The sequence below is a fragment of the Laccaria bicolor genome, genomic scaffold (assembly GCF_000143565.1).
Source record: "Laccaria bicolor S238N-H82 LACBIscaffold_1 genomic scaffold, whole genome shotgun sequence".
Classification (NCBI taxonomy): domain Eukaryota; kingdom Fungi; phylum Basidiomycota; class Agaricomycetes; order Agaricales; family Hydnangiaceae; genus Laccaria; species Laccaria bicolor.
In genome coordinates, this window is record NW_001889872.1 from 3467421 (window position 1) to 3484122 (window position 16702).

Below are 16702 nucleotides of genomic sequence, written 5' to 3' on the forward strand. Positions count from 1 at the left end.
ATAATAGCCTGAGAATGCGAGGGCTGAACTCTACGTTGGGACTTAGAAAATGTTGTTAAATTGTATTTTGCAAAACCGCACCTTTTTGAAACGTTGTACATGTCTGTCTGCTGTGCAAGGACTGGCCAAAGAGATCCTGTGGGAGCCAGCGAAGATGATGATCGGCTTGCCATCTTGGGGGATTCGGTTGAGGAAGACAGTAGAGGCGAGGACGCGGGAGTAGGATAGAGAGGAGTACGGTGATGGGACCAGGGAAATGGTGAAACAGCGAGTAATTCACTTTATAGCAGAACAAAGAGTTGCCACCGGCGACTCCATGAGGCTGGAATGCAATGTTTACCTCTGTTAACGAGGATAGCCTTACTTACGAAACTGGGCATCAGGGCCTGATCCGACTTTCAAATTATGTACACCACTTGTACACCTCAGGACCGGCACATCAACGTTCAACGTTCAACGTTCAACCTCTGCATTGGGCTCAGCACCGGCTTCACCAAAGCGCTGCCACCTCAAGACACATACAACCGCCTCCGTTCTTGTTACGCAAACTCTGGCGTCATTCTGCACACCACCTCATCCATCCCCGCCACCTGAACTCATCGCGCGCTTTACCTCGACTATCGTCATCCCTTCATCCAAGTCCTTTAGCCTACTCACTCACTGCATTCGCCCAGCTATGAGTGCCGGAACCGTATGTCCACCTCGTCCGAGTCCCCCTCAACGTGGGGCTCGATGCATGGCTGCTAGGGAACGGGAGCCTGTGCTGTGTGCGGGTGTGAAGGAGGATGTGAAAAGGATGAAGAGGGTGACGAAGATGGCAAGGACAAAGGAGAAGAGGTAGTAGCGCACGCAGGCTCAAGGTCAGCCTCTTCGCATTGCGAGACCTCAAAACTGGGGATAAGGTCGTGCTACACCGGGAATTGGACGGGGGTGCGTAGTCTGCCCGCCCCCTGAGCGTGTTCAAGACGTTCCAGTAAGTACTTCGTTGTCTCACATCCCTTGCCTCGCAATTGAAACCCACATTTTAGCTATCTTTTTCCTACACACAACCTTCTTATTCGTTGGACTCGAACTCTACATCCCCCACCTGGTTGGCCCACACGAAATCCAGTACCTCCTGCACCAAACGACGGACATTTTGCATGCCCTCTGCTCAACATCCGCAACCGGCAGGTGCGGAGCTAGCGCGAAGGACTCCCGTTACGCAGCTGGCCGTCTTCGTCGACGCCCCAGACGAGTTGATCACGGGGATTGCATATGCACACAGCGACTGTCAGCTCGAGGTCTTGGGCGTTTAGGAAGTGTGCTTGGGTCTTGGGCACGACGGAGTGGAGTTGGTGTTTTTAGCACGGATGACGAGCTGGAAGTCCTGGGCTCGGCAGCGAGCTAGGCCTAGAAGAAACGCATCGACGTGGACGACGGGATTGTGGGTAGTGTGAGCGCGATGCACGTCATGATGAGCGAGGCGAGGGCGTGCCGCTCGACTTGGGGCTGATGGACTTTTCAACCCCGCCGCATGTGGGTGAGGCAAGCGCGTATACGACGGAGCCAATGCAGCGGCCTCTGGCGACTGCTGCTGTCGGTCCCACAGGTGCGGGACTGGGCTTGGGGACACCAGATCGGAGCTGGGACGACACGGATGGGGATGTGGCAACTCGGTCCAGGTCGGGGATGACGCCCCTCACTACGCTCGTAGATCGGGTTGTACTGCCCCAAGTCAAGCGTACGAAGTCGTGCTTCCGCCGTGCGAGCAAGATAGCAGACTCCGATTCAGGGATACTTGATCAATCCGCCTGCTAATGAGCTGAGGGTTACTTTTGATCGTTGGTTTTGAAAAACGGGAGATATTCTACGGCGTGATCAAGATGGGTATTTCTAATATCTATATTGTTGTTCAGAAGAAAGAGATGATCAAGTATAAGGTATGCGGTGCCTAAATCACCCTCTCTATTTGACAAGTTTAAATCTCTTCTTAGGGCTACCAAACTGCTAAAATCAAAAGCGTGATTCAAGTCGTCAATTCAGTAATCCAGGGCGTACACCCCATCCAATCCCGCCATTTTGGCACTGGCAAAACCCAAGAGAGCTTTTGATATGCGGATAAAGCATTGGATTGAAGGCCATGTTTCGCAATACAAATATTCACGGGGCGGTGGGTTTTCTCTTCAAACCTTTTGAGAGTGAGCGACTGACTACTGCGTGGATTTTTTTGTTTTTGTTTTGAAGGCGTTGTCGCGGTTAATGACGTACCAAAGAGGTCCGCTCCTTTCCTTTTTTCAATGCTTGACTTTTTATAACGGTCCACCAGTCCCACAGGGAAAATTTTGAGGAAGGATCTTCGCGAATGGGCGAGGATAGAACAGGAGCGGAGTCGTAAAGCAAACATGGCAAGGCTGTAAATTATGCCTGAGTTCTTGATGATCGAACTTTTTTCCTTCCGAAGTACTAATCTTGCGAGCTGCCGACGCCTCACAACAGCCGAGATTCCTTTAACTTTCAGTCTGCATGTTGTAGTTTACTTATTACGATTCATGAAAATTTTGGTTGATACAGGACGGCTTGATAAAATCTCAAACTTGATTTTCGTGTACTTAACATGACAGCTTATCTGAATTTTAAAAGGACAAAACCACCCCTTTTTTGTTTAATTTTCAGGCTCTTTGAAAAGGCAAAACGAGGAATATCCGATAGCCTTTGGGTCCATGAACGGCAGGAGTTATCTGGCCGCCAATATTACCGAAATGCTACAGTATCGCCTTGAGTCAGATGAAAGCCGTTTCAAAGCTGTGCATACCTAGGCTAATACCCAACCTAATAGTCCCCAAACACATTCAGAAGAAGGAGTATCGGACACTTGTACTGGAGAACAAATTTAAAAAAAAATTGAACCAGAGCCGAAGAGAATAACACATACAGCAACTGATTCATGACTCCTGGAATATACAATGATGTTTTACTCAGAAGGACTGTGGCATTCAAAAGCGGTGGGTATTTGAGAGCGTCTTCAGCAACTTTTTCCTGGAATGAGAGTGGGTGTATGCACAAGACTAAAGTGATTCCAAGAGAATGGACATACTTCTAGGGTTATCTTGGCCTATTGTATGCACATTTCAATATAAATCCATGATTAGGGAGAGTTACACAAAACCGCTCACCATGGTCGAAAATGGACATGGTAGTAATTTTTTAACTCTCTCTACGGCATGGAACTACAGCACATAATCAATATGCAGTGATCAAAACAGAGCTAAAATTTCGATTACTTACTATCTCCGATTTCAGTTCCTGTGTAGGAATATTTTCATTGTGTTTGTGGATTGAGCAGTTAAAGGACTCACCGAAATCGCCCCGATCAAGCAATCTCTGATTGATAACTAGCATTCCAAGTCAGCTGTGAAAGAATAGGATTGTGTTGCTCAACAATGGCACCTGCACCGGTTCCAAGTCTGGCTGCTCATGGACATTTATTATCATATCACCTGCAACATTGTTTATTTCCGAGTCGCGTATTGAAACACCACGGGCCCCCGAAAACATTTGCGCCTTTATGTTGCATTCAGCTCATCCAAAATAATAAGGAACTGCGAGAGCGTTTACCTTTTGGCTTTGTCCCGCATACGAGCTTTCGGAACAGTCATCTCTATGGCTGTAGTTTAAAGTGATGTCGTCATTGTTTGGCGGATTCATAATTTCCGGGGCAGTCCATCGACAAATGCCCGCGGTTTTGATGGAAGTGAACTCAGGCAGTTCGGTAATTGATGCTAGACTGTAGTCAGCAACAACGGCGTGTCCTTTACTATCAATAAGTACATTTGCCTTGTTGCAAAAGCTTCAAACCCAAAGCAATTTCCCCAACCTGACAACAAGGAGCAGAGTTCAAATATTGCTGCTGTCAGACATGAAAGAGTTGCGAACCAGTCGTAACTTCGTTTCATCAGAACTTTCACTCGGCAAGAGAACACCTTGCTGACGAAGCTCCTGGCATGGGCGATAAGAAGGTTTGCATCAAGTTTGCATGCCAACTCGTCTAATACCTTGATTCGCTGATCTCGAAAATTGGGTCTGCTACCCGAGGCTCCTCCGTGAAGAACTTTTGTGGCAACCTGTTGAATCCACCATGAGTAAAAACACACATGAAATGACGACGGCCTCACCAAGGCGGGAACACCGTCGACCTCCAGTTTTCCTCTCCAGAAATCAGGATCTCCCTGGTAGTATTCACCATCCCTCTGGACAGCATCAGTCAGATCCTTGAAGGGCGAAATAAGTCGCAACGAAGATCAGGAAGCCATCCATCACTCACGTCATCATTATTGTCTACTACAAGCCATATTTCATGTCGAGGTGCGCCTGACAGGTCAGTCATTGCTGGACTTATAGCAAGTAGCTTCGTTACAACTGGGGCTGAGGGTTCTAAAAAGGGCGCCTATGGGTTCGCTCAGGCCCCCGACGCTCAGGCCATTTATTGATCAAACGTCGTGCAGGATTTGAGGTGAGTCTATTTTGGGTGAATCACGTGCAGACCCTTGAGGCTGCGACGACGCCAAAATTACAGCGTCGCTCTTACTTAGGACCCAGCACATCGTGCATCAGCCTCTGCATTGGGCTCAGCACCGGCGCTGCCACCACAAAGCACATACAACCGCCTCCATTTGTGTTACACAAACTCTGGCGTCCTGCTGACCACCTACACTGCCCACCGCCTCATCCATCCCCACCGCCTGGCTCATCGTGCGCTGTACCTCGACCCCCATTCTTTCATCCAGTCATTTAGCCTGCTTGCTCACCGCATTTGCCCAGCTGTGAGTGCCGAAACAGTATGTCCAACTCGTGAGCCTACCACTGAACGTGGGGCTCGATGTGCGGCTAGCAGGGAACGAGAGCTGGTGCTGTGTGCGGGTGGGAAGTGAAGCAGGAAAAATTGAAGAGGGTGACCACGATGGAAAGTACAAAGGAGAAGGAGTAGGAGCACGCGCGCAGGTTCAATCTCAGCCTCCTCGCCTTACGATGCCTCGAAACTAGAGATAAAATTGTGCTAGACCGGGAATGGAACGGGGGGTGCATAGTCTGCCCGCCCCCTGAGCATGTTCAAGATGTTCCAGTAAGTACTCCGTTATCTCACATCCCTTGCCTCGCAATTGGACCCACATTTTAGCTATCTACACACAAACCTCTTACTCGCTGGACTCGAACTCACATCCCCCACCTGCTTGGCTTGCACGAAATCCGGTACCTCCTGCACCAAACGACGGACATCCTGTGTGCCCTCTCATCAACATCCGCAACCAGCAGTTGCAGAGCTAGTGCGAAGGACTCCCGTCACGCAGCTGTCCGTCTTCGTCGACGCCCCAGACGAGTTGATCACGGGGATTGCATATGCGCACAGCGACTGTCATCTCGAGGTCTTGGGCGTTTAGGAAGTGTGCTTGGGCCTTGGGCACGACGGAGTGGAGTTGGTGTTTTTAGGACGGATGACGAGCTGGAAGTCCTGGGCTCGGCAGCGAGCTAGGCCTAGAAGAAACACATCGACATGGACAACGGGATTGTGGGTAGTGTGAGCGCGATGCACGTCATGATGATTGCAGGTGAGCGAGGCGAGGGCGTGCCGCTTGACCTGGGTACTCAGATGGAGCTGCATGTGGGTGAGGCAAGCGTGTATACGACGGAGCCAATGCAGCGGCCTCTGGCGACTGCTGCTGTCCGTCCCACAGGTGCGGGACTGGGCTTTGGGACACCAGAATGGAGCGGGGACGACACGGAGGGGGATGTGTCAACTAGGTCCAGGCCAGGGATGTCGATGACACCCCTCAGTACGCCCGCAGATGGGGTTGTACTGCTCTAAGTCAAGCGGACGAAGCTGTGCTTCCGCCCTGCAAGCAAGAAAGAGTCAGCACGTTTCTCAATATCAATATTAACGGAGTGGTGGGTAGCCTCTTCAAACCTTTTGAAAGTGAGCCACTGACTGCATGAATTAGTTCTGGTTTTGAAGGCGGTCAATGATGTATCAAAGAGGTCGGCTTCTCTCTTTTCAATTTGTATGATGGTCCCTCAGTCCCACAGGGAAATCTTCAAGGAAGGATCCTCGCGAATGGGTGAAGATAGAGAAGGAACGGAGTTGGGCAAGGTGATGGATACATTATGAGTTCATGATCACCGAACGTTTTTCCTTCCGAGTTACTAATTTTGTGAGCTGCCGAGGCCTCACAACCGCCGAGATTCCTTTGATTTTTAGTCTACATGCTGTAGGTTAATTATTCGATTCATCTATGTAGACGTTGGTCTAATTGCCTAAAATTTAATTTTCATATGACATGAGAATTCTATTATGTAATTTCTCTTATCTCTTCCCATCTACGAACTAGAGGCAACCTGGAGGCGCAACCTGGATTGCTCTACTCTCCGAACTACCTATAACTTCGTCGCTGGAAACGCCTCAAAGCCACTGGTTAGTCATCATAGTCTTTTCCCAGAAAACCTTCTCAGCATGCCACACACAAGCACAGGTATTTAATTCAAATCTAAATCACGCAACTTCAACATTGCAGTAAGAGATGGACAAGTCACCGTATGCACCCTATCTTTACACCAACTACACCCCCTCGGCTTCAGAAGTCCTCGATATCAAGGATTTTTTAACAGAACCACTCGCACGTTTATCCACCTTAGATGCCGAAATCCAGCAGTTGAGCTTGACTATGTTCGTCTTAAATCACCAGCGTCATGCTCTGAGCAAGGAGATTGAGGCTCATCGAGCCCTTATCTCTCCTTTTCGTCGACTACCTCTCGAAATAATGGCGGAAATCTTCTCTCATTGTCTTCCCACAGATCATAACGCCGTTATGAGCGTTAAAGAAGCTCCCCTCTTGCTGGGTCGTGTTTGTAGTGCATGGAGATCTATTACGCTGTCAACTCCACACCTTTGGGCAAGCCTGCACATCCCGACGCCTACACCAGACTCTCGTTTTGGTCCCGCATCTGTCCGCAAAATGGCAACACGCTGTGAGGCGGTGAGGGAATGGATCCTCTGTTCAGGAAAGATTCCGCTCTCTATTTCCCTTTACACTCTGGATCCCCGTGTTTCTTTTAAGGGCTCGTCTAATTCTGATTCTGATTCTAATTCCCAGGAGGACATGGAATCTTTTGGGAGAGTGTCCAGGCAGATAATCCCATTTAGCCGCCAATGGAAGACTGTTTACCTCAGGGCGATGGAAAGCTCTTTTACACCTTTCCAAGCGATGGTGAAGGGCGATGTTCCGATGCTGGAATCCCTTTCCATTGTCAACATACCGCTGGAAGATTGGGAACCGCAAACGTCTTCCCATGCTGAGAGACCTTGGAAAAAATCTTCGGGTCTTCTCTCAGCTCCAAAACTACGAAGGCTGTCTTTAACACATTTCAGCGAATGTCTTTACAACTTACCAGTGCGTTGGTCACGGCTTACTCACCTCAAATTGGACGAAGAGGGTTTGAATCACTTAGAAAGCCTAAGCGACCTTAGGTACAGCCATGTTTTCAGGGTATTGAAGAAATGCCCGCTGCTCGTGAGTTGTAGTTTCCGCCTAGGAAACTCCGAATCCGACACTAGGGTACCATCAAATTCTACACTGTCTCCCAGCCAATATGCCCTTACCCTCCCTCTTCTCGAGCACCTCTCCCTCAGCCTCAGTGGCAGATCAGACGAGGCTTTCTTGAAATATCTCGATTTACCAGCCCTCCGTCATCTGGAGATTAAAGTTCAAAAGGAGCATCGTGGTCACAAGGCACCGGAGAACCAGCGCTCCGTTTTGATGGACCTCCTCTCGCAGAATGGTACAAAGTTGAAAAAACTTTTCATTGAAATATGGGCGATGACAGAAGATGTCCTCATACATTGCTTGAAATCAGTGCCGTCCGTCACCCATCTCCATCTCAATAATTTCAGTTCTGGTTCTGTTGATGAGGAAATCGCCTACTGCCTCACTCCTTCTAAAAGAAACCGTGACTATCTCTGCCCTTTGCTTGAAGAATTTCATTGTGAAGGGTCGGAATGTGCAAGCTTTTCTGAAGAAGATCTATTGTCCTTCATCCAAAAGCGGCATGTGTCCAAATATAAAAACGGGGGAGTGCTGAAACGAGTCAATATTATCTTTCATCGAAACCGTCCGGAGAATGTAAAGGAGTTCTTTGGTTCTCTGGAAGCCGTACTGGATTGGGAGGACTATATCAACCTTCAATTTCGGGGGATTGGTTATAAGATTGATGCTCGAATTTCTGTTGAATCTTGGCTCGGACATCCAACTACAACTGTGGATGTCAAATACGTGAGGGGGTCGTTAAGAGAATATGTCATTCCCTTACCATCTCCTCGGGCAGGCCTGGATGGATGATCAATTATCCTCTTGTTTCAGTCGTCGACTTGGAATGTATTTAAATGTGCGGCAGTCTCTTTTGATTGGATATTTTACCTTGTATACAAGTCGAAAAACACTTCAGATTTTATGATAAAAGCCAGACTCAGAATTGATCAGGAGTGAGAAAAAATCAGAAAGATTTCAAGTAACTATTAGCATTATGTACATAAACGATGAAGAGCTGGGCACCAAGATATAAAGCCGCATAGCCTCTCAGCTGTAAAGCCCTTGACATTTCCCCTTCTTGATCACTTACTTATCTCCTTGCATCCATTGACCAGACGTGCTGTGTCTAAAGTCAGCTGATCCCGACTCACGACGCCCTCCAACTCGAAATTGATGACGATCTGCTCTGCCTGTCACCTGGGCACTCTTTACCATGAGTACATCTACATATATCCCTCAAGATATCGTCTCAAGCGACGAAACACGACCATCATCCCTTCATCTAGTCATTCAGCCCCCTGCTGACTGCATTCGCCCAGCTGTGAGTGCTGGAACCGTATGTTGAGCCTGCCGCAGGACGTGGGCTCGAAGCGCGGCTAGTGGGGAACAAGTGCTGGTGCTGTCACCGTTGTGTGGGCAGGAAGGAGGACCGGCTCAAGGTCAGCCTCTTCGCATTACGAGGCCTCAAAACAGGCGATAATATGGTGCTAGGCCGGGAATGGGATGAAGGAATGGGGGTGCATAGTCTGCATGCACCTATGTAAGTACTCCGTTAACTCGCATCCCTTGCCTCGCAATTGAAACCCACATTTTAGCCATCTTTTGCTTACACACAATTGTGTTACTTGCTGGACTCGAACTCGGACGTATTATACCTCCCGCACCTGCTTGGCCTGCACGAAATCTGGTACCTCCTGCACTAAATGACGTGCCTTCCAACATCCGCAACCGATGCCAGGTGCAGAGCTAGCGCAAAGGACTTTCCTCATGTAACTGGCTGTCCTCATCGATGCGACAGACGAGTTGATCCCAGGCATGCATATCCATTTGGAGCGGGGGGAATAATGGGAGGAGGAAAGGCAACTTTGGTCCGTTTGTAGGGCGGAAACACGGGTTCGACACGAGAGTGGTATCAGGGCATCATCCACATCGATGTGTTTCTTCTAGGCCCAGCTCGCTGCCTAGCCCAGGACTTGCTCGTCATCCGCACTAAAATCACCAACTTCTCCGTGTCATGCCCCAAGACCCAAGCACACTTCCCGAGCGCCCATCACCTCAACAATGAAAAACATACATCTAAGCAAAATCGACTGTCCTCTGAGGTTCTAGTCTCCATTGCATCTCCATCCTTTGGTATCCCCATCTACAACCTGCGCTTTTCTAAGCCCTTTCCCTTCCTTTATAAATTCAGACTCAAAGACATCAGCCTCGGCGACCTGGAGAACAAGTTACTCAGAAGCGGAGGAGGTGGGTCTTCTGTGTCCATTGACTTCGCCCCCTGCCCTTCCCACTGCCGCTGCCAATCCTGCATCTCTAGGTGCTAGCCTCCACATCAAACCCCATCTCAGTCCTGGATTGTGGGTACTGTCTGTTATGATCATTGCGGGTAAGCGAGGCAAGGGTGTGCCACTCGACCTGGGGCAGGATGGAGTTTTCAGGCCTGCTGCACATGGGTGAGGCAAGTGCGTATATGATGGAGCCAACGCAGCGGCTGCTGCTGTCAGTCCTATAGGCGCAAGACTGCGCTTGGGGACACGAGATCGAAGCTCGGACGATACAGAGGGTTCCAGGTTAAGGGTGATGCCCAATGTATCGGGTTGTATTACCCAAGTATTACCCTAAGTCAAGCGCACGAGGGTACGAACCCCATCGAGCGAGTCGTAAACGGAAAGAACTGCTTGCTGTCCCACCACCCACACCTGAATGCAAAGGCGGAGATGGACTTCACGACGCACCTCTTTATCTGCATGAACTTGGACTATAACAAGGTCGATCAGACACAGAGGAAATGGTATACAGAGCATTGTTACCAAGGTTTCGAGTGGAATTGTGAGCTGGCTCAGCTGGGCAGTAGTAAGCTATTTTGGTTCGTTTCTGGGCTAACGTTCGGTTGACTATAACACTTTTAGGACTTGATGAATATTGTTGTTAGGGTTAGTTGGAGATGCAGGTTCCGCTTAGTCATGTGGAAGGCGGAAAAGGTGTGTTATTTAATCTAATTTCTTCCTGTTTGTGCTTTAAGTGTTTCCTTCAAGCCCGTTGTCACTTGATTAAAACGGGTCATCAATAGGATCACCCCCAATCAGTGGAAGATATTTCAACTTTCCAACAGTTTCGACTTGTGTTCGACGAAATATTCCAATGATTTTTGCACACTTATCTGTATTATGTAATTTCGCTTATGAAACCTTTATCAGAAAACTGTCTCAGTCAACCACAAACTCGTAGGAAGAGATGAACAACTCACCATATGCACCCCATCTCCACACCAACTACGCCCCCTCGGCTGCAGAAATCCTTGATATCAAGAATCATTTAACGGAACCACTCACACTTTTATCAACCTTGGATGCCGAAATCGAGCAGCTGAACTCGACTCTCTGCATCTTACGTGACCGGCATTGCATTTTGAGTGAGGAGATTGAGTCTCATCGAGCACTTATCTCTCCTTTTCGTCAACTACCTCTTGTTATGTTGGGGGAGATCTTCTCTCATTGTCTTCCTACACATCATAACGCCGTCTTGAGCCTTCGAGAAGCTCCCCTGTTGCTGGGTCGTGTTTGTAGCACATGGAGATCTATCACTCTGTCAACTCCACAGCTTTGGGCAAGTCTTCACATGCCGACGCCTAGGTCAGACTCTCTTTTTGGTCCTGCATACATCAGGGAAACGGCAACATGCGCCGAGGCAGTGAGGGAGTGGTTCCTCCGTTTAAGGGAGGTTCCTCTCTCTATTTCTCTCTACATTTCGGATCCCCTTGAGTCTTTTGGCTCACTTGATCCCCACAAGGACATAGAGTCTTTTAGGAGCATGTCAAGGCATATACTCCCTTTTAGCTGCCGATGGAAGAATGTTGACCTTAGAGCAATGGAAGGCTTCTTTACACATTTCCAAGAGATCGTGGAGGGCGATGTTCTGATGCTGGAATCCCTTTCCATTGTCAACATACCGAGAATAACTTTGGGATTGCAAATTTCTTCCGAAGCTGAGACATCTTGGAAGAAATCTTCGGGTCTCCTCTCTGCTCCAAACCTGCGAAGGCTTTCTTTAATGTACTTATCAGAAGGTCTTCCTGATCTACCAGTGTGTTGGTCGCAGCTCACTCACCTCAAATTGGATGTAGATGGTCCGATTCAATCTTCAGAAACAATAAACGGTCTTAGGTACAGCCAAATTGTCCACCTATTGAAGAAATGCCCCCTCCTCATGAGTTGCAGTATCTTCCTTCAAGTTAGCAACACCACATCCGATGTTTCCAGTTCAAAAATGTCTCCCAGCCAGTACACCCTTACTCTCCCTCTTCTGCAGCACTTCTCTCTCAGCCTCAGTGGCAGATCCGATGAAGCTTTCCTGAAATACCTCGATTTACCAGTTCTCTGTCATCTGGAGATTAAATTCCAAACGTCACCTTGTGGGCAACAGGCACTACAGAACCAGCACTCCGTTTTGATGGATTTCCTCTCGCGAAATGGTGTCAAACTGAAAAAACTTTTCATTGAAATTCGGGCAATGTCCCAAGATGAGCTTATACGTTGCTTGAAATCAGTGCCATTCGTCACCCATCTCCATATCAATAAGTTTTATTCTGGTTCTCTTGATGAGGAAATCAACGACTGCTCTACTCCTTCTGGCGGGAACCCTGTCTATCTCTGCCCTTTGCTTGAAGAATTTCATTGCAGAGGTGCAAGCTTTCTGAAGCACATCTGTTGTCCTTCGTCCTAAAGCAGCGTATGTGCAAAAATGGGGGAGCGCTGAAACAAGTCGATGTGATCTTTCTCAGGCTTCAAAACCGTCCAGAAAACATAGAGAAAATCTTTGCTTCTATGGAAATCGTGCAGGAATTGGAGGGCAATATTTATTTAAAGTTTGAAGATTTTGATTATCAGGCTGAAGCCTGAAGCTCACATTTCTGTTGATTCTGGGCTCGGACATACAGCTGTGGATGTCACATACAATTACTCGCAGTGATTACTGCCATACTCAAGGGGGTCTTAGGATTCCAAAGTCCGACCAGGGGTTGGGTAGGTAGGTCAGCCACAGGCTGAGAAAAAAAAAATATGGAACCCTCTACAAAATGATTTAAAAACAGTCCTGGAAGGCCATCCCCTGCAAATTAGTAGTGCTAGTGCACTCCAAAGCATGTAGATCAGTCTGAATTCAATGATATTGAAGCATTATATAATATTTCTTCAAGCTTATCTAATCTCCACCAAGTGTCAATGTCACAAAGCTCATCTTGAAGGTGGAAGCTGGCACAACCAAAGAAATACAGTCACTAAACATCACTTACAAGTTACTGGCAAGTTGTTTAGAAACTTGTTCTTGATACCAATTATGTAAAACACCACATGCCCAATTGCAAAACTTGGATAAGCCAGACTTGCCAACAGACTTAGATCTGCCAACATTAGAATATGTTCTATACAATAAAAATTACAAGTCACTCACCTATATTCCAGTATCATCTACATTGCATTTGGTAGGAAATAGATTCACAAAACTGGGTTTGCGAGGCATCTTGGACAAAGCGATGAAAATGATGATGTCATCTTACCATATATGGACACGTGCCTGATTACGTAGGTAGGTAGGTCAAGCCAGTAAGGGCTTAAAAAAAAAAATCGACCCCAGATCTATTTTTTTAATCCTAGGACCCCCTTGGCCATACTGGGAAATTCCGGAATGCCTGGATGAATGACTACCCTCCCTTTGTTTCCCTTTTCGAGCGCGGCAGTCTCTTTCATAAAATGAATGGATATCTTACCTTGTAAATGTAAGAGTCGCAAAACACTTCGATAATGTACTCGAGATCACCAGAGCAACATTTGAATCGTGTGGTATCATGATTATGTAATTCCCCTTCTTGCTGAGTCTCATCTACTGGGGAGGTGCAATGCCTGCAACTGATTTGACCGGATGACTAAGTGCACAGCCACACAAATCCTGCCAAATGTCTCGTTTTATCTTCCCAAATAATTTCCTCGTGTTCCACTACAATTTCTAGGCTGGTAAAGGCATAGTAAATGTATGTATGTTAGATCACAATGTGAATGTGCGGTAAAATTGAATTGGTGACTATGCTAGGTCATCATAGTCAGAGTCTTGTCAAAGTCATAAAATGAGGCTCGTTTTCTGGCCTTTTATCTGCTGTTTGTAGTCAGATAGTTCATGCTTGAGGTCATATAAAATTTTCCAAATGAAGACACCATGTTTTCCGCTTATTTGAGTAGTAGAGATAATGTAGAGTGGCCCTAATAGTCATTGAGAATGTGTATCATCGACGCGTTGACGCGACGCGACGCCTCCTTCGCGTGATTATGTAATCTAATTTAGCGCGTTTCGCAGGCAGTTTTGAAAACAAAATAACTACTTTGCACGGGCAATGGGCCTTACACTTTATAGTAAGACTACACTTTATTTTTGATTGTTCAGGGAATGGCCCGAGAATATCAAAAATAATCTTACTGCTCCCCATAGATCAGGGAGATATCTACACCTCATCATTGACTTGCTTTGGAAATTCTCGGGCCATTCCCTAAAAAACTTGTTTTAGTCCCAATTTGTATATCAATATTTCCGGATATTGTGCTGGGTCACGCAGAATATTGATTTTCCTTGATTCTCGTCCATGTATAGGGAGACCAAATAGGTGCAAACACAAATTGATTTCGCAGGCATTGCGCCTCCCCACATGATCTACGAAGCCGAAGGGCATTTGGATTGCTGTACTCTCCAAACTACCTACAACTTCGTCGCTGGAAACGGTTCAAAGCCGAACTGGTCAGTCTCGTAGAACTTTTCCAGAAAACTTTCTCAGCCCACGCAGGTATTTCTGTAGTAAAAGATGGACAAGTCACCGTATGCACGCTATCTCCACACCAACTACTCCCCCTCGGCTTCAGAAATCCTTGATATCAAGAACCTCCTAACAGAACCACTCGAACGTTTATCTACCTTGGATTCCGAAATCGAGCGGCTGGAGTCGATTATCTGCGCCCTATATGACCAACGGTCCGCTCTGAGTGAGGAGATCGAGGCTCATCGAGCACTTATCTCTCCTTTTCGTCGACTACCTCTCGATATTATGGAGGAGATCTTCACTCATTGTCTTCCTACACATCATAACGCCGTCATGAGCGTTAAAGAAGCTCCCCTCTTGCTGGGTCGTGTTTGTAGCGCATGGAGATCTATCGCTCTGTTAACTCCACGGCTTTGGGCAAGCCTTCACATCCCGACGCCTACACCAGACTCTATTTCTGATTCCGCATCCGTCCGCAAGATGGCGACACGCTGCGAGGCGGTGAGGGATTGGATCCTCCGTTGGGGGGAGATTCCTCTCTCTATTTCGCTCTACACTCCGGATCCCCTTTATTCTTTCAGCAGTCCGCCTGATTCCCAGGAGGACATGGAAGCTTTTAGGAGTGTGTCAAGGCAGATCCTCCCTTTTAGCCGCCGATGGAAGGCTGTTGACCTCAGGGCAATGGAAGGCTCCTTTACACATTTACAAGACATCGTGGAGGGCGATGTTCCGATGCTGGAATCCCTTTCCATCGCTAGCATACCTATGAGAACTTTGGGACTGCAAGTTCTTTCCCAAAATTCTAGGAGACCCTGGAAGAAATCTTCGGGTATCCTCTCAGCTCCAAAACTGCGAAGGCTTTCTTTAACGAGTCTCAGACAAAATCTCCTTGACTTGCCAGTACGTTGGTCGCAGCTTACTCACCTCAAATTGGACGAAGAGGGTTTGGCTCGGTCCTCAGACAGGCTCCTTAGGCACATATATCAGTCACTGTGTCACGTACCAAACGTAGTAGCCGGACATGACAATGACTCGTAATGAACGGGCCAGCCAGTCCCGGCCGGACTTTCCAAAACATCCCTTTACCAACGGACCAGCCGGATGCATACAAATGGCTTGCGGGCACGGCGTCTCTTGCCGCGGCAGCTACCTACGGCAGCCTTCTGGGTGTCCCGTCGGCATCACACCATAGTTCCCCAATCTTTACTAGAACAACTGTAATACTGTTACCTGCTTTGATGTTGTACTGTTTGCTTCTATCAGTAGTAGCTAATTGTAAACCTCCACCCTAAGCTACTTGCTCTACCACACAGCTGCTGGTCAGCAAAGCATGCTGTATATACCCCAACCTGCTCCAATGGTAAATTACCTGTGTCCATAATATTAATAAATGACATCTATTGAAATTGAATATGTCAACTCTGGTTAAGCATTTGATTGACTCCAATGGGGCGGTTATTTCAACTCCCATGGGGCATTTGATTCACTCTGGCAGAGAATTTTTAGCTGAGTATGTCAACCACCATGGGCATTTAAATTTGACTATTTTGACTCCATGAAGAATTTGATTGACTTGAGGGGTTATTATGTTTAATTGTAAATGCATTGCCAGAGTTGACATACTCAATTTCAAATGCCCTGGAGGAGTGAACCCAATGCCCCATGGGAGTCAACATATTTGATTTAAAATACCCTGTCAGAGTAAATAAAATGCCCTGGAGGAGTAAACTACATGCGCCGCGGGGGTCAACATATTTGACTCTAAATTTCATGACAGAGTGAATAAAATGCCCTGTCGGAGTGCCCTGTGAGAGAACATATTTAATTTTATATGCCCTGACAGCATGAATAAAATGCCCTGTCGGAGTGAATTAAATGGCCGCAGGGTCAACATATTTGATTTTAAATTCGCCGACGGGGTCAATAAAATGCCCCGTCGGAGTGAATAAACTGCCCCGCGGGAGTTAACATATTTAATTTTAAAAGCCCCGACGGCGTAAATAAAATGCTCCGTCGGGGTGAATTAAATCGCCGCGGGGTCAAAATATTTGATTTTAAATTCGCCGACGGGGTCAATAAAATGCTCCGTCGGAGTGAATAAACTGCCCTGCAGAAGTTAACATATTTAATTTTAAATGCCTCAATGGAGTGAATTAAATACCCCATGAAAGTCAATCAACTGTCTCCCACCCAATTCAAATTTTATATTCCCCATCGGAGTGTATTGAATGCTTTGCAGGAGTCAACATATTTAATTTTACATGCCCCGACGGAGTCAATGAAATGCCCCGCCGGAGTTGTGGGGGAAAAAAATGAGCTGTACTGTTATAGCTTCTCAATACATCTT

The 16702-nt window shown here is 47.3% G+C and overlaps 6 protein-coding genes across 6 annotated transcripts; 5 read left to right on the forward strand and 1 right to left on the reverse strand.

The window, feature by feature from the left end:
- Window positions 1-157: 157 nt before the first annotated feature.
- LACBIDRAFT_321441 (uncharacterized protein) lies at window positions 158-1298 on the forward strand (the record flags this gene model as incomplete). The annotated part of the gene is made up of 4 exons (XM_001873706.1): window positions 158-219; window positions 430-773; window positions 939-973; window positions 1029-1298. The coding sequence occupies 4 exons, from the start codon at window positions 158-160 to the stop codon at window positions 1296-1298; spliced, it is 711 nt and encodes a 236-aa protein (XP_001873741.1).
- A 567-nt stretch (window positions 1299-1865) lies between these two features.
- On the forward strand, window positions 1866-2093 carry LACBIDRAFT_302018 (uncharacterized protein; the record flags this gene model as incomplete). The annotated part of the gene is made up of 2 exons (XM_001873707.1): window positions 1866-1922; window positions 1977-2093. The coding sequence occupies 2 exons, from the start codon at window positions 1866-1868 to the stop codon at window positions 2091-2093; spliced, it is 174 nt and encodes a 57-aa protein (XP_001873742.1).
- Window positions 2094-2831: 738 nt separating this feature from the next.
- Window positions 2832-4366, reverse strand: LACBIDRAFT_321442 (uncharacterized protein; the record flags this gene model as incomplete). The annotated part of the gene is made up of 9 exons (XM_001874362.1): window positions 2832-2859; window positions 2915-3047; window positions 3077-3094; window positions 3268-3285; window positions 3339-3363; window positions 3598-3761; window positions 3811-3856; window positions 4134-4229; window positions 4304-4366. 9 exons carry the CDS (start codon window positions 4364-4366, stop codon window positions 2832-2834), a joined length of 591 nt encoding a protein of 196 aa, XP_001874397.1.
- A 2185-nt stretch (window positions 4367-6551) lies between these two features.
- On the forward strand, window positions 6552-8366 carry LACBIDRAFT_302020 (uncharacterized protein; the record flags this gene model as incomplete). Its single annotated transcript, XM_001873708.1, has 1 exon — window positions 6552-8366. The coding sequence occupies one exon, from the start codon at window positions 6552-6554 to the stop codon at window positions 8364-8366; it is 1815 nt and encodes a 604-aa protein (XP_001873743.1).
- Window positions 8367-8769: 403 nt separating this feature from the next.
- On the forward strand, window positions 8770-11679 carry LACBIDRAFT_321444 (uncharacterized protein; the record flags this gene model as incomplete). The annotated part of the gene is made up of 9 exons (XM_001873709.1): window positions 8770-8877; window positions 8937-8995; window positions 9102-9294; window positions 9437-9803; window positions 9874-10009; window positions 10069-10422; window positions 10489-10537; window positions 10785-11246; window positions 11641-11679. The coding sequence occupies 9 exons, from the start codon at window positions 8770-8772 to the stop codon at window positions 11677-11679; spliced, it is 1767 nt and encodes a 588-aa protein (XP_001873744.1).
- A 2721-nt stretch (window positions 11680-14400) lies between these two features.
- LACBIDRAFT_302023 (uncharacterized protein) lies at window positions 14401-15393 on the forward strand (the record flags this gene model as incomplete). The annotated part of the gene is made up of 1 exon (XM_001873710.1): window positions 14401-15393. The coding sequence occupies one exon, from the start codon at window positions 14401-14403 to the stop codon at window positions 15391-15393; it is 993 nt and encodes a 330-aa protein (XP_001873745.1).
- Between the last annotated feature and the right edge of the window lie 1309 nt (window positions 15394-16702).